This window comes from Hippoglossus stenolepis, chromosome 21 (assembly GCF_022539355.2).
Source record: "Hippoglossus stenolepis isolate QCI-W04-F060 chromosome 21, HSTE1.2, whole genome shotgun sequence".
NCBI classification, from domain to species: Eukaryota; Metazoa; Chordata; class Actinopteri; order Pleuronectiformes; family Pleuronectidae; genus Hippoglossus; species Hippoglossus stenolepis.
The window spans coordinates 5,334,950-5,352,459 of NC_061503.1; the positions used below are offsets into that span (position 1 = coordinate 5,334,950).

General features: G+C 42.3%; 1 protein-coding gene across 2 annotated transcripts in view; it reads right to left on the reverse strand.

Annotated features, from left to right (window-relative positions):
* Positions 1-17,510, reverse strand: part of spata20 (spermatogenesis associated 20) — a 44,287-nt gene that overhangs the window by 11,157 nt on the left and 15,620 nt on the right. For both annotated transcript variants that reach the window (XM_035146236.2, XM_035146237.2), the window contains 3 exons: positions 15,788-15,996; positions 9,850-10,049; positions 8,180-8,260 (listed from right to left, as the gene is read on the reverse strand). In XM_035146236.2, the coding sequence (XP_035002127.2) occupies positions 8,180-8,260; positions 9,850-10,049; positions 15,788-15,996 (490 nt within the window). The remainder of the gene's footprint in view (positions 1-8,179; positions 8,261-9,849; positions 10,050-15,787; positions 15,997-17,510) is intronic.

Sequence of the window (17,510 nt, forward strand, 5' to 3'; positions counted from 1 at the left end):
CGTTTGTCAGCCTCTTGAATTGTACAATAAAGTGACAGATAATGGTGTTTCCCCCCCGATAGGGATCAGATGGTGAGGTGGGACCAAGTGAGAGCCGCAGTAAGAACAATAACCACAGTGTCAGTGTCAGGAGAGCTTTAGAGACGAAGCACGTTTGAACAGTATGTGTAAGTGAGTGTGAGTTTATGAAAACACATGGGGAGAAATTCTGAACCACATCTATTTTGAGAAAAACCATCTGAACAAGTTAAGCTGTTCTCACTGGACTGCATCTTAAGTGACTGTGTGTATTTCAGAGAAATGTTGATGCAGGACGTTTCTCAACCGAGGCTCCTTCACTATTGGAAAACGTGTTACTGCAAACTGAGTCTTGGCACTGACAACGAACAAACTGCTCATTACTGCTTCCCTTAGCTTCAAATGCCAAAGAGATATTGGATGAGTTTAGACCATCTCCACTAGTTTTGGCCAAAGAAACTATTTAGTTATTAAACTTTTATAGTTTTTCAAAGTTTATATCAAGTTTTGACATCAGTTTTCATGTTCCATGCTGGTTCATTTTGTTTTTATAGTTTTAACCAAATGCGTCTTTAATTCACTCGCTTTAAAAAATCCATACTTTGACTGGGAAGTATATCGTGGCAGATACAAACAGCAAAATGGTAAATTTACCTCTGCCAGGGAGGTTATGTTTTCATCTGCGCTTGTTTGTTTGTTCGTTAGCAGGATTACACAAAAAGTACTGCACGGATTACCACGAAAACTCAGGAAAGAACCAAAGTTTTGGTGCGGATCTGTACAAATGGGGATCTAGGCTTTTTCCTTTAACATTGCGTTTTTTGACATTTTTGTGAATTTCTAAAGAAGATGGAGAGATCTTAATGAAAATAAGAGGAATCTTTAGGGAACTGATATCTATGAGTGTGTGTAATTCGGCGCGGCTGGATTGAATTTAAGGGAACTGTTAGGCCTAACAGAGGTATGCGCCCTCGAGTTTCAAAAGGCATCGCACAAAATCTACCAAAATAAAAGACTTTTCAATCTTACCCTAAAGAAAACCTTGCTTCATATGTAAAAAACATGGTTAAACTAAACTTGGACAACTGTTAATCCCACACTACATCCCTGATTATATCAGACTGAAACATTCTCAGCCTATAAAGATGAGGAGAGAGCAACAGAATCAGGCATCTGCAACTGTGTGTGTGTGTGTGTGTGTGTGTGTGTGTGTGTGTGTGTGTGTGTGTGTGTGTGTGGTTCAAACACAGGCTTCTTATCTGTGCAGCGTGGGTTTTATTTACCAAGCTGAGTGGAATCTGCGGAGCGTCGGACACGACTATAGCGGACGTACAGATAGGTACAGCCAAAGGGATTATATCTCAAACAACACAACCAAAGCTGTCCATTCCAGAGCGAGCAGGCACCTCCCCCATAGCTTTATGGATGTACTGCCACATGGTGGAATAAGTAGATAGAGGGATGGAGGGAAAAGAAAAAAAAGAAATCACTCAATGAAGATATGCAACATTAAAGATTAACTTGGAAGAATGAAGTGAGATAAATGTGAAAGTGACATTTGAAGCATGGTGGTGTGGAAAATAGGAAATAAAGCAAAAGGATGAGCGGCTGTGTGAGCGTCTGGAAAAGCGCTCTCCTGCGACAGGAGCCATCTGGGACCTTTCCCACAGCTGTCAATCAACCTGGGTTCTGCTCTCTGACTGGTCAACGGGCTTAGCTGGTCATTAACGGAGAACAGGAGACTCGATACACACAACCAAACACACACATAAAACCTTTGATGAGCCAATGGAGGGATTGTGATGGAGGGAGGGGAAAAGGAGTGCAGGGGTAAAACAGCAGCAGATTGAAGTGAGGTAGCTCAGAGGTCACGGACGAGGACTGTGAGACTGCCCGGCTCTAATCCGCCTCTGAAATGTGTCGTAACCAATGCTAGTTAGCCTCCGACCAGGCTTTCTATCTGCTTCCTTTCCTTCCCTCCGACTGCCCCCCCTGTCATCCTGCTAACTCTTCCCCGGGTCTCTGAGGCCTTGTTAGGGAATTCCCAGTCGAGTCCCTCAACAGATGCTTTCAAAACTGGGACCGGCACTCCTCTTAAAGGCCATGGTCCGTCGTTCATTCTCCTCTCATATCTATCCCCTGGTCCACTCCTGCTCTTTTCCTCCTGTCAAGGGGAACCGAGAGACGCAGGAGGGGCAGGGAAGCAGGAATAAACATGGAAACTTGTCTACTTAGTTATCTCCCTCCAGGAATTCCAAAGACCCTGTAAAGCCCCCCCCCCTTAAGTCTTTCCGCATCTTTCACCAACACCAGCATCTCATGGTCCCCCTCAACACTCGTCACAGACACCTTCCCTTATCCCTGCACCTCAGTTTCTAAAAATACACGCTCTGTGGGACTGTCTGACAGACGTACTTTTGGGGGGCAAAAAGCACAGAGACTGATTAATAAGCAGCACTGACAAGAGCCATTCAGACCAACAGCAATGGGAATCCACAATGGGAATATAGTCCTCGTAAACCGTTATTAAACTCATAAAAAGCTGCAAACGTAAATCTTAAACTGACATAAACTCATGCTTTGAACCGCTGTCAACGCTACTGCCAACGGGCTTTGCTGCCTTATTACCAGAACAACCTTGAGAACACAGAGAAAATATGCCCCATTAATATAAATCATCTGTAACGCTGGATTGTTTTTCCATTCTGTGAAAATGTTTTCTAAGGAGAGAACCAGAGGGAATATAAAGTTTCGATTTTTGTGGTTGATAATTCAAACTGAAAAAGATCCATATCACCCTGTGGTTAATATTATTAACAGCAACAGAATTTTAACTGTGGGTAAATTTGCAGCTCAGGAATAAAATGTTCACAATAAAGTTGTCCTTCTCTCTCTTACTCTCTCTGGCCAAGATGATGGCACCATGGACAGTGTGACATGTTGGACACTAAGGAACACAGGGTAAGTGAATAAGGAGTGAGCTTAGAGGAGGGTGTCATAGAACAAGCAGGGGCTTCTTTCCACTGGGTGCAACTTTCACAGTATTGCAGCATAAAAAAAACATGATGAAATTCACATGTATGGAAAAAGAGCTACAGCAACCAATGAAGTCCAATGGAGAAGTCATTAAAAAATAGTTAATGTGTATTTAAGGCTGCTAACATTAAATATATTATAGAACTAGATTAATGTTACTGAACACTTGATGTTTGGATGAAAGTAAAAATATCCAAATTGGTGGATCAAGCTTTGAAAGTATGAATATTCACCTGTTTGGCTAAACAGAAATATGTCGTCTTGTGCTTGGGTAAAGTGCGACAAGCATCTGTCTCATTAAGGACGTTCAATACCCTGACTGAAGCAGATCAATGGAATTCCATCATCATCACTTGTTTTTTATACCTGTCCCTTGCTTATCTTTATCATGTGTCAAAATGTCTAAAGTGGTGTTGAAAAACTAAAAATCTTACTAAATTACATGTTAGATAATTAATTTCCAAACTAGAATGGCAATCAAAGAGCACATACCTCCCCAAGGCCCAACAGTCTCCTTATAAAACCACATGTAAATTCACTAGATTTATTGGATCTTGATTTGCCTATTGAAATGTTATCTCGCAAAAGTTAATGTAAGTGATATAAAAGTTCTGGATCTGCCCCTTGATGCGGATCCACAGCACAATTTAAAGACTTCTTCCTTGGGTCGTACTCCACCTCTTCACAACATTTCATAGAAATCAGGTGAGTAGTTTCTTGTGTAATCCTGCCAACAAACAAACACAGACAAAAAAAGAACCTCCCTGGCAGAGCTAATTAGGGAGCCAGTGTCCAGCTTACTGTTTTTTGATGTTACTAGATGCCTTTTCTTACTGGCATTCCATGTGTCTTTTGCTTTTCATATGTATACAACATTACTAACTGCTGAAAGTATCCAAATTATTAAATTTACCACAGTGTTCTTCCCTCGTCTATGGCTATATCCCTGCGGTACTATTATATCTTTCATACATCATTTCCTACTTCCATTTGAGGGCGACAGAGAGCAAAAAAAAGAAGAGGCATAGAAAGACTCCAGTGCCAGGAGGAACAGAAACACATATGCATGCAGGGCAGAGGAACAGGCACAGGGAAGAAGAGGAGGGGAATAATGGCTCGAAAGACGGCAGTTGTGCACAATCAGCAAACCTGGACCCAGCTCTAATCAAGCTATATTTGTGAGCGATAGAAAAACGAACCACTATTTATTACGGCAATTACAATCAAGAGCGATGTTTCAGTGGGATTGTTCGGGCTTTCATTGTGTTTCAATGAGTGAAAAAGTGCAGCAGAAGCTCTGAGTGCTGGAGTGAATTGAGCAGCAGTGTCTCACATCGGTACATAAATCCAATGAAGTATAGATCTCAGAACGTGTGTGTGTGTGTTTGCATGCTAAGGCTCTCAGCACCTCATTCAGCGCAATTAGAGCACGTCAGCCTTGCACCAGGAAAACAGGCGAGGAGTAATTGGATTTAAATTAGACGTGTTCTCTGCTCACAGCTAGCTAATGTAACAAGGAGCAACAATCCCCTCACTCACTCACTCACTTCTTCCACCTCTTACGTTTATCTCACTTACCATCCTCCCATCCCCTCCCCCCCTTCGCACTTATATAATTCACCCTCTTGACACCATCAAACACTTTGTTCTTTATCTGATCCCCATTCCCCACCTAGCGTAATTGGTTTATCCCCATTAATTATAACACCTTTTAGATTAACACCAGGACTTAACCTCAAAGTTGAGTGGATAACTAAATTAATCTCTCACTGTGTAAAATGTTACAAAATGGTGTAAAATGCCAACCACATGCTTGAGTATTACGGCCCCTTGAAGAGAAAAAAAGCCCCGGAGGTTTCGCAAGTAAAATTAGTACGATTACGTGAAGTTGTACTGTGAAACAAAATTTGTAATATTATGAGAAGAAATGTGTAATATTACCTCCTATTACCCTAAGTAGGCCAACCACTGTTCAACTCAACTGCGAGGCTAGCTCAACATCTGCTTTACAAACAAAGGGGTTTTATAGTTTGTACAAACCCGTCTGGCCAGCATGTGCATTTGTTTTTTTTCTCTGACCTCCTAGATTGTCTCCTTTGCTGTTGTAGGTCACAACGAGGCAGCAATATACACGTTTCATAAACAGTTAAAAACTCCATGTAGTACGTTAAACCAGTGTCCACTCACTGAACACCTCACCCATGACAGAGCTGAAGCAATCAGCATTAAGGTTTATTAAGTAATATCGTTTTTAGTATGTGTCTTTTAGCCTTCAGAAACCAAAGAAAGAAAGTGAAGCCGTAAGTTAAGGATTGAATAGTGTGTGTTGCTTTAGCTTTAGCTGCATTTAGTAAGCACATCTTACCAACTACATTTGTATTCATTTTAAACTTGATCTTAAACTAACAAGGCTACATTAGTTTGTGGGATCATAGGTCTACAGCATATTTGAAGATGTGCTTGTGAACATACTGGGTTTGCCTGCTAGTGAGCATTTGTGCAAATTCCTTATGGTGGTATTCTCATGGGAGCATCACACCTCGTCTGTGTGTGTGTGTGTGTTTGTGTTTGTGTGTGTGTTTGTGTGTGTGTGTGTGTGTGTGTGTATTTACTGGATAATTTCATCTCTACCTAGCCAAGATAGCTGCTACTGCCACTAATGGCCAGCTGTTCTCACAACATCTGGAGGAAAACACACCTATACGTACATACGTATACATTGACACACACACATACATACACACACACTCTTACTAGTTTCCCACCTCCCCCTCCATCTCACTCTGAAGCTCAATGAAGCCTAATTAGATCAAATCTGGATCTGTCATATCACATACCTGTCCAGAAGAATCCACACACACACACACACACACACACACACACACACACACACACACACACACACACACACACACACACACACACACACACACACACACACACACACACACAGTATTGTATAACTACAAACAGAACACTTTTCCTCTTTCTATTTAGTGTCTAAGTGAATACATTTCAATGCCACACATTCTAATTACAAAGTTCATATTCAAAGTTTCATAAGTTTCAGTAATAAAGAAACAGCACCACACACTTGGGAGCACTGAGTGACTCTTGTCCTACTTTTAGTCTACCTCTAGTCTCATTTACCATCTTATTGCTCCCATTGGTAAAGACCTCTCCTTCCTGTGGTCACTGTCCATGTCTTTCTCATCCTTCGCTGTTCGAGGCCTTTTCAACTCCATTCCTCTCAAGCCCTCACCTCTACCATTACTGCACTCATTAGCAGACATGGGCCAACACCCTCAATCAGGCTGAGGGTCTTATTAGTTTGAGTTGAATGCATAAAATAGCAATTTGGATTATGTTAATCAGGGTGTTAATGTTGCAGAAGGCCATAAATGTGAAAAACAAACGTTTGTAGCTATCCCTACAGCTTCTTTTATTTTTAACACCATTATACAACAAAAGTGCCTTATCCCCTGTGACTACCTTGACTGTAATAAAGCCTAGTAAGTACCGGGCCCTGGCTGAATGAGACAAACGTGCGACCAGCTTAATAATAGATCCATCCTGATAATGGCTTACTCTCTATTGGTCTCTGTCTCTCTGCAGGGATCTGAAATGGCCTGGTATTACTGCAGTAGCCACCTGACACTGCGAAACTCATCTACATTTCAGCTAGGCCCTGTGGAGAACTCAGTGAGCAACTTCACACAATCAGAGCTGTGAAGGGCCAGTTTACTCTGGATGTAGATCTTCTCCTTCTTTCACTACACGTAGACAAATGTCCACAAAAGACTGCTTCTCTTTGAGATTTGTTCAAAACAAACATGGGCGTACTTTTTCTAAAAAGTATAACTCTGTTGATTTAACACAGGTTAGTCCCGCTGAGATTAATACCTGTTTGCTTCAGGAGACTCTGCAGCCCAACTACACATCTATACATCTCACTAACATAAATAAGTGTGGACCAGACGGGCAGCCAGTAATGGGCCAGGGCAGCACCGGCCAACCCACATTACTCACTGGCCCACCCAGCAAACTTTGATCAAAAAGCTATAGGAAGCCACTGTGCAATTTGAAAAGCATCAATGCATATCTTGCGTGCATGTGCGGCTGTCTTGCTACCGGCAGATATTCAGCCTGTGTTAGTAGCCCATTAAAAATCCATAAGGTTTTAAATGTCCCGGCTATGCCAGTGCGGAGAGTAGAAAAGGTTTATCTTGCACTATTCAGCTGATGTCCAGCTGGTTCTTCCGGCCTGAATGGGGTATAATGTCTATATTATTGTGTATTATTGACTGAGCTGTGTTGTAAATGCAATGTTTTGCTGTTACTGGCTTTGTAATGCAAATTCTTCCAGAGTTAATCATCAGATGTTTGTCTATGTTCACCCTGTTTTCTACTTGTTCTTTTAAAATGTTGAAGTCCTTTTTTGTGGGAAAAGATGGACCAACCACATCCAAATGCCTACACCATAGGTGTAAAAATAATGAGTTGGGGTTTTAATGCGGAGAATCATCTTAACATTTGAAGTTGAAGATTCTGATCATCGTGGCCATAGGAAACATCAATGTTGGCCATCCTTACAGAATGTAAGTTTGACTCAGACTGACAGCTGTCCATTCCATAACCAACAGCTTGTGTCAGGGCTGGCAGGAATACACACACAAACACACACACACAAACACACACAAAATGTCTGCAACAGAGCCACTAGGCATTTAGATGTTAGTAAAGGGTTTTAAGGTTAACTCATACCTAAAAAGAGATAGCTGGGAAGTAAAAATGAGAGGAGAGGAGAGGAGAGGAGAGGAGAGGAGAGGAGAGGAGAGGGAGACTGTCTGACCTTTAAAGAACCACACTTAAACCAGCCAACACTCCAGGCACTGTCCTAGGTCAGTCCCACTCCTAATCTGTGAGTGCATGTTAGTCTGTGTCCATGTTTCCAAGGTTACTGTGAATCTGCCGCCTCTATAAAAGGTACTGATGGCGGAGTCAGTCAATACTTGTCTATGTGCTGTAACTTGCTTTAGGGGCTGATGACGCACTTGTTCTGATGACAGGTTTGTCAAGATGATGCATTACTCCATCAAGCAAACACACAATCCCAAATGATTACCTTATGTGGTAGGAAGAGGGAGTTGACTGCTGCCAGGAGGCTTGTGGTGTCTTGGGCATCCCTCTGGCCACAGATCACGATCTAAAACAAATAAAAGTGGAGGAGGGAGAACGTGGAGGGAAGGGAACAGGGACAAGGAGGGATAGTTAACGAGATGAAAGAGTATGAATAGAGTGAAATAAGAGGGGAGAGGTGACGCATAAAAGGAGGAGAGAGGGGGAGGAGGTGATAGAGTTCAGTACTGTATTTGTAGCAATAACAAAGGAGGCAGGTGTTTTCTCTTGGACTGCTTCACCTTGCCTCGCCCCTGAGCTCATTACCCCCGCCCGGTCGCCCTGACTCATCCTCCGCAGGTCACATATGACGGGCGGAGGGGCTAACTATCCCCCTTTCTCTTGCTTCATTCTATTCCCTTTTTCCTTCTTTGGCTGTATAGCAAATTCTTTCAAACAAAAACTTTTCTTATGGTGAACAAGATACTTCAGGGTAACTGCTGTGCTTTGCTACTACACTGGTTTCATTGGTTTCAGGCTGAGGGTGTTAATATTTTAAACCTAAGTATATAACTGAGGCTCAACAGCTCAAATAGCCCTTTAAAAGCATGACTGTTAAAACCTGGGAAAAAAGATTTTGAGAGTCTGTTTTTCCAGGGAATGAGTGTTAATATATGCAGAGAGCTGAGATAAAGGACAGTGTCCTCGAATGACCTACAACTATATATGTAGTAACATATCAACCAGTTGTTTCAGGAGATACCTTTGCAAGCAGAGGTTCATCAGAACAGGATTTTTATCACGGTGCTTTGAGCCTCCGCCACAAACGGTGTTAACCTCAGCCAAGGAGGTTATGACCATTTATGTCCGTCTGTTAGTTAGCAATATTATGCATTAATCATCCTTATCCATTAGTCAACCAATTATTCTCTTGATCAAAAAATGTATCGTTTGGTCGGCGTAGTTTCATTTTATTGTGATGCAGCAACTGTAGTAGAAAAAACATGCATTATTAATAACCGAAAGTGAATGGAGAGGTTATGACGGGTTAAAAAATGTCTGAATAGGAGTTAACAATTTGAATTCTGCAAGACTCACAACAAAACAAAATAGTGCAACTCTGAAGTAAAAAACTAAAATCAGCACTGGTGGCTGCTTTAGCAAGTCTAGTTTACTTACTCACTGATTGTCACTTCAATGCATAATAAAACTGAGTCAGCACAGCCAATACGGGGATGTTCTTTGTTTCCCCAGCGTCTTGCTCGGCCTTTTGTTCAGCTGCTGTGTATTGTTTGGTTCAATTGGTAAACGTAACGTCTATTGTTCTCGCACAATTTGTCAGGAAAAGCAGAAACACTTGCTTTCAGTAGGCGGACATGAGAACGAGCCAAGCAAACACACCCACACTTCAGGCTAACATGGGGTTTAGGGGATTTACAATGATGGTGGCTCAGCGGTCCCAGTCGAACACATTTAGACAACTGACAAAAAGGACAGTAGCAAATATCCAAATAAGAATATAAATTAAATTATAAGCTTGCTGACCACAGCATCTGTTGTAACAGTTTTAAACTATGTTTAGTGTGTTTTAACACGACTTAAATCCCTCTGGAGACTGAACTTACGTGTAGAGCACCTGTCAATTTGTGTGTGCCTGTGTGTGAAGCTGAGAATAACCTGTTTAAGCGTGTAGTGCTGGGCCATTAGAGATCGGACCATTTCAGGGAGGGCTATGGGAACCCTGGTCAGACGGTCAGAGAAAGCCGTCAGCAGTTGTTGGGACCTCTGAAGCCACTCCTGTCTTCCAGTGTAGTGGGACAGACGCAGGAGATTGGACGCCGACACTGAGTTAGCACTGGGCTCAGCTCCGTCTTGATCTGAGACACAAAAGATACAGAACATAATAATAAGTTGAGACGCACACTGTTTGCCCTCTTATCCCATCCCCTGGAACAGAACCAACACAAAGTAACAACGTGTGGTGTGATATGATTGGACGACCTCATGACTTAGACCTGTTAAGTCATTGGTCCTTATCTCTTATCAGTGTCCAGTGAGAGCCTGGAGGTGATCTTCTCATGACCTATGACCTCGTTGCATGTCTGCTGCTTAACATCAGCCGGATGCTTAGATCTGAATGTGTGTGTGTGTGTGTGTGTGTGTGTGTGTGTGTGTGTGTGTGTGTGTGTGTGTGTGTGTGTGTGTGTGTGTGTAAGAGAGAGAGAAACACAAGGTGCTATGAGGTCAGACTCATATTTTTGATTTAAAATGAACTACAATTACTGCACTGCGGTTTTATGCCTCCGCTGACCAGTGCAGTTTCTTTGTACATATTTCTAAATACTTTTTCCCCCAGATTCATGAGGTCACTGTGACCTTGACCTTTGACCTCCAGGCACCAAAATCCAATCAGTTCATCTTTGACTCCAAGTGAAAGTTTGTACCAAATTTGAAGACATTCCCATAAACATACTTTGTGAGGCCATCGTGAACTTGACCTTTGGCGACCAAACCCAAGTGATATAATCTTTGAGTCCATGTGAATGTTTGTGCCAAATGAGAAAGTTTTCCTCTACGGCGTTCCAGAGACGTCACCTTCACAAGGCGAGTAATGTGCTTTGTGAGGTCACCTTGGCCTTTGACCACAAAAATGGAAGCAGATCATCCTTGAGCTCAAGTGAATGTTTGTACCAAATTTGAGGAAATTCCCTCAAGGCATTGTTGAGATATTGCTTACTTCACGAGAATTGGACGGACGGACCAACATAATGCCTCCGGGCCACTGGATGTCGGCGGCGCGGACGCATAAAAACAAGAAAGGATCCCTCCCTGAGTCACACACACACTCCATTATACTGTACACTGAGTATACAATATCTCTTATGACAACCATGACTTCATAATCATAAACAGATGCACACCAATGCATGACTGAACTGCAGTAATAATTTGATTTTATTCTGCTCTGTGTTTCAATTCTCCTCAAGCCCCATGAAAGAATTTACATTACAAAAATACTCATTTGGGTTATAGAGCTGTTACACTATATACTGTTACACTCTGACACTTGGCTGAAGTGCCTCTCCCTATCCACCTAATCCATCCAATGTAGTTCTTATTTAGCAGCACACACACTGTTTTGAAACAGAACTTTCGTATTAGTAGTAGAGGCCATTCGCTGCTGGAGATTCCTTACGGTCAAGATCACGAGTAAGCCGGCACTGAAGCAACCGTGTCAGAGTAGCATGGTGGTCCTGAGGTACTCGGATTGTTGACACAGGCGGGCGGCCGTGGTCTTGGCCGCCAGGAAACTCTAGAGGCGAGAAGCCTTTTACTTCATATGACATTTCTCTACTCAAATTGTGTGTGTGAGAAAACCAGGCTTAAGGAGCCGTGTCTGAGGACATGGAGGGATAGGGTAGGATGAAGGACATCTCTGAATGGAGGCAATGAGGTGGTTTATGAGTTTGGTTTCAGCATAGATTTGAAAATGAGCGTGGTTTTCCAGATTCTCACTCAGGAGCGGTCGTTGGTGGCAAGGGGTCATCCGTATTTTATTTAAGGGTGTTAAGTGCAGTATCACATTAAGCACCAACTACACTTCTATTCGTTTTTGAGAGTTGATACAAACAAAGACATTTCTAAACTTAAGTGGCTTTGAGCTGATTATTTTTGGGATGTCAATTTTGAACGTCTGTCAAATGGGAAGACAGCTGAGCAGACCAAAGACAATTTGAAAAAACTCTGCTGATTCTATTTTAAATTAAAGGCTGATACTGTATATCACTTTCACCTTTCTTATCAAATACAAACATGTAGAGCGCAGTAAGGCCGGGCTGTAAGATGGAGAGTGACAGCGTGGTGGGGTAATTCGTCTTGCAGTGACAGGCTACGCTGCTGAGACAGATACCCACACTGCAGCGGCTGTAGCGTCACTAATGGCCTTCAACCCTACCCACAGCACCACAATAATGGCACAGTCAAGACTCTCAGATGAGAAACCTCTCACACGTCAGCTCCGATAAACACACGTACATGCAGGTGTGATGGCGAGACAGGCGTCCCCCACCCACCCACACACACCCACACACCCACACCCACACACACACACACACACACACCCATCATCTCTGATCTGTCAACAGTTCCTAACAAGAATAACTATTAGCTTTTTCACTGTTTCCATCTCCCAGCTGTGCCATCTTGTTAAAGTATTGTTACAGTTATGGCACCTGAAACATTTGGAAATTCTTAATTTGGATGGTTTCATCTTAATGCGGAGGTTAAACATTCACACATGAAAAACAGAAAAATCTGTTGCCCAGCCTAAAATAGTTAGGAGCTTTCAGAACCAAACCCAACTGTGATTTAGTCTCAAAAGGGGGTGAAGCATGAAGTGGACAAAGGCTGTGGTTCAGGAGGTATAGTGGGTCGTCCACTAACCAGAGGGATGGTGGTTCGTTCTCTGGCTCCTCCAGTCCACATGCCAAAGTTCCTTGTGCAATATACTGAACCCCTCAAAAAGCCAATGAAAGCTGTGCCAGCAGTGTGTGATAGAGGAGGTTCAGCTTGTAGTCGCATTGTATGAATGTGTGTTTGAATGGGTGAGTATGGCTTGTTTTGTAAAAAAGCTCTTTGAGTGGTAAATAAGACTAAGAAATATAAATACAGTCCATTTAGTAGAGGATGAATTTTTAAACTGACAATAAAATAATACAAAAAAAGTTGAAAAACTAGCAAAGACTCAGTTATTAATGAGTTAGGATTAGAAAACTGGTTTTACATTTTGTATCATTTGAGAAAGACATCATGCTGAGTAAAGATGACAAGAACATAACAATAAAAAAATATATCTAAAAATTAGGAGAAACAATCCATTTATACCGTTGGTGTGTCAAGACCGTCAGAGAGAGAGAAGCTCGAGAGTAAAAAACTAAAAGAAACAGAAAACTGGATCCAGGTTGGAAACTTTGGACTGACAGATCAAAGTTAAATGTCTGCATGTCTACAAGGTGTCGGCTTTCAGAGCTGCCAGCAGCCGACAGCGTAAGGAGTGAACTGGCAGCCGAAGAAGGGCTGCGGTGCACGTCAAGGTCAGACCCATTTATATTTATATCCCGTCAGTGCTTTGGTACAAAAACCCTAATTTAGCCACAAACACTGAAGTAATGCAGCTTTGCCACAATAAACTACATACAGATTAAAATGAAGATAAAACAAAGAAAGTTGACCACCTGTAAATCATCATAACCATGACTGACGATACTCTATTGAATCTTTTAGAGATGCACTGAACTCCTGCTACTCTGATAAAAGTTTCTGGAGGGGCTGTGTGTGAAAAGGCAAAGGTCCAAGTCAGTTGTTGCAGACAGTTTTCTGCCAGCACCCTATAGTCAAAAATCTATCTGGAGAATTCCAGAGTGGGCATGTTGATGACATTTCTAATATTTGACAGATGCAAAAATGGAAAAAAATAGAAAGATATATAAGGATGAAGAAGAGGTGCCATACATGTAGAAGACACCAAAGAAAAAACTCGAACCCGAACCTGTAGCAGTTAAAGTAAGCTGAGTTTGTGTTACTCTGTCCCTGACACAAATGGTTATTGCTTGTTTTCCCAGATTACAGACACGAGCAGTTTAAAAAAAAAAAATCAGACCAGTCAACGTGACCGACCAGAACCCGATTACTATTGAAAACACGCAGTACTGTTATAACTTTGTGTTTTATGGGCATTGGCAGGGTGTTTACTTTTCCCTGCTAATTAGGAAGTTACGAAGACATGGCATGGCATTCATCAATATAATATCAAAGGTGCAAACAAATCTGCAATTTAAAAACATGAATCTGACGTAGAGGTTTCTTAGGTTACTTCTTAAGAACAATGAAGATATTGGTTAATGAGGTCCACTGATATTACTGCAACACAAAAGCATTTCATTCTTGTAGGAAAAAGCTGCAGCAGGAAGGTTCATGACCTGTCCACTGGTTATTATAATACTACTACATCATTTAGTTGTGGGACTTTTTTTTGGTGCACATTTTCAGTTCTGCAAGATGGTGCATCTTGCAACAAAAGACAGTTTGAGGGCAACGCAAAACACAAACATACACACAAAAGAAGGGGAATGCAGTAAATGAAAAAAGTGGATGGAGTTATGATGTAAAAGAGATGAAAAGATCTAGAGGTAGATCCAGGATTTCAGATTCCCACTGTACATTGTGTGTGCAGTTTCAATCTGTCAGATGGATGGAGAGTAGGAATGGAGACAGATTTGACAGCTCTTGTGATCAAAGTAGCCGAAGATTCAGAGCATCAGTCCTTGAGTGCTTTCATGCTGGGGGAGTTCAACTGTGAGAAAGTGAGTGAAGGCGGCATGCTACTGGAGGAAGGGGAGGTCAATATACCTCTGCTGTTATCCTCAAGCTACTCATCTAGCCATCCATCCATCTATCCTTGCCTGCCTATTCCCCTGTGGCTGAACTGTAGCGATGGAGTGAAACTGGCAGCGATATTACGGCAGGTGCTTCCATCTTGTTAAGCTCTGGATTGATCAATGAGGTGAAGGATATAGGCAGGCGAGACACTAGGGATGAATGAGTGAATGAATGAAGGATTACACCCATCTGTTAGAAACAGGTTGTTCAAATAAATTACAGCCATTCATTCACGCTTCTTTTGTTCCTTTAAATCAATGGGGTCGAATTAAAGCAACGTGTTGATATTACGCGACTGTCTGCAGAGTAGTGGTAGAATTTATTCATCTGTCTGAGCCATCCATCCATCTTTGAACCCCGGCTAAGCCACAGGGGTATGCGGCTGCAGAAGTGCCGTTAATCCTTCACCTGTCCATCAATATTCCCCTGCTCCTCTCAACCAGCAGCAGTAGCATCAATACCTCACTTATTTCCTACTCGGTTTTGTCCCGGACTCAAGTATCTCGCCAATTACTGGATGGATCGAAACAAAACCTTGTACACAAATCCCTGTTGTCTAAAGGACGGAACATACTGACTCAGTGATCTTTTAACTTTTTCTCTAGCGCCACCAACAGGTTAAAGTTCTTACTTTTCCAGTGAAATGTCTCAACACCTACTCGATGAATCAAATGCCAAAGCATTTGTGCAGACATTCATTGTTCCGAGAAAATGTATATGAAAAAACAAAGAGCGACGATGAATGACATTTGACTTTGGTCCAAAGATCCTGACAACTGTTGGAGCGCCTGCCATAAAATCTGATTCAAATACATACAAGAATGTAAACTAAATACAATGATGTTCCCATCAGTAACATTCTGCAAAAAAATCAATCTTTAAAATTTCTGGATCAATTCGAAATTGCATGAGGTAAGAAAAGTGATCCCTATTGGATTTGAATGTCTCTCTCACCCCCGCAGCCCAGAGTGTGGCATGTATCGTGCCTCATCACACGGCTGGCATTGGAAATGTGGTGTTGTTGTGTTGAAGGCTTGGAAGTGACAAATATGTGCAGTCTCATCTGAGGCAAAATTTCATTACCTTGGTAATTAATCTCATTAGCGTCAAGGGATAATAAAGATGTAAGATGGAGCCTGCTGATATGGGGTGACTGATGAGAATTTGTATCCCTCACCCTCTTTGAGTTGCAGCAGCACGGTGCTGTCGCTGGGATCGCTGCAGAAGAAGCCTCCTCCCACCTCATCCCAGAACAGCGTGTCCTGCCGGAGCTGCAGCTCCTCGGCCCACTGCAGCCACTCTGTCTGCAGCGTGGCCTCGTACAGGTCCAACAAGCCACAAATGATGAAAGCATAGTCATCCAGGAAGCCGGAGATGGGTGGAGAGCTAAAGAATAGGAACAAAATAAGAGAAATAGGAAAAAAAAGCAAGATTAGGAACATTTTTCATAAATGATCAATCAATAGATGAATGTGAGGTATGGTGAGATTGGTGACTGTTGGTGAACTGATAAAGCCTCTCATCTTTTGTATACCAAAGGCTTGTATACTGGCTTTAAAAAAGATCAAGCTATGTTCTTTTCTCCCATCAGCCCAGTATAGAAACCCAGAAGAATAGACTATAAAGTGAGACTAGAAAAAGCCTGAAGGAATTATTTGGGACAGTACAGAGCTACAGTGTGATATACAGAGAACACTGAGTGTGTAATCTCTCCCTGAAGCATTTTTCTCTGTGTGAAGTTACCCTTGTGCACAAACACAACTGTGAACACACGCTTTGAAGTTTCAAGTGATGCAGGACAGTAATTAGTCAAATCTGACTGCAGTTACGCCACCCCACCTCCCTCTGCCATCAGTGTTCCACCTCTTCCTTCAACTGTCTCACCACAGAATGCTTTCTTCTAACTTTTGCACCCTTTTTTTGTTTAAACTTTTACCAAAAATCACATTTTCATTTGAACTTGCTGAATTCCACTTTGAAGTCTGCTCGACACCTGGAGTTTCTAAACCAATATGTCTCATTCCCTGGTGTGTATTGGATTTATCATGTGCAGAACTGACAAGTGCCCTTCCCAATGTCCTGACATTATACAGCATAACCAATAAACTCAGCACAAACTCAACTTTGAAACAAGTTTCTAAGCTCGGATGTTCTCTCCTCCAACAAAGCTGCAGACCAACCCCCCCGTAGCACTTCTAACTAGGTAAGTGCAGGGGGACGGACAGTGACAGGAAACCAGATATAGGGTTGTGTCAGGCCAGGCTGGTGGTCAAGAGGCTGAAAAAAGGAGGGGGAAGAATTGAGGAGATGAAATGCATGAGGAGGGCAAGGGGACATCAAGAGTAATATCTAGGCCTATCTGACCCAGACAGAGTGGTAGCAGACTCAGAAGTAGGAAGGGGATGGCCTGCACTGTTACACAAGACAGGACGTTGTGCTACAACTTCCAACACCTTTCTTTTCCTACTTATGAACTTTGAGTAACCAGCGTCCAACTATCATCAAACAAAACACTGAACCAAGAGATAACAATGAGGCGCGCTGCTCTCGAGAACCAACAGTTCCAAACCTGCTAGAGGCCTTGCACCGTCCTTGTTTCTCTGAAATCAGAACTACTTTCAGGTTTCCATTGTGCCTCCCGCATTTTTTCTCCTCGTCTACACACACTGGTCAGGGCTAGAATAATACCTCATGGACGCTCAGCCCTTGAAATCTCAAGCCTGAAAATGTTAGGCCTCATTGTTGAAGTATTTTCTTTTGTAACACCAAAAGATCCAACTTGAACCTATCACTTCTGATAGAGCTAGAATTTTACCTTTGTGACAATTGTCAAAGCAATTTTCAGAGTGTGCGTCACCTTCTCGGCCTCATTCTGGTCTGTCAACCCATTATGTGCTGAT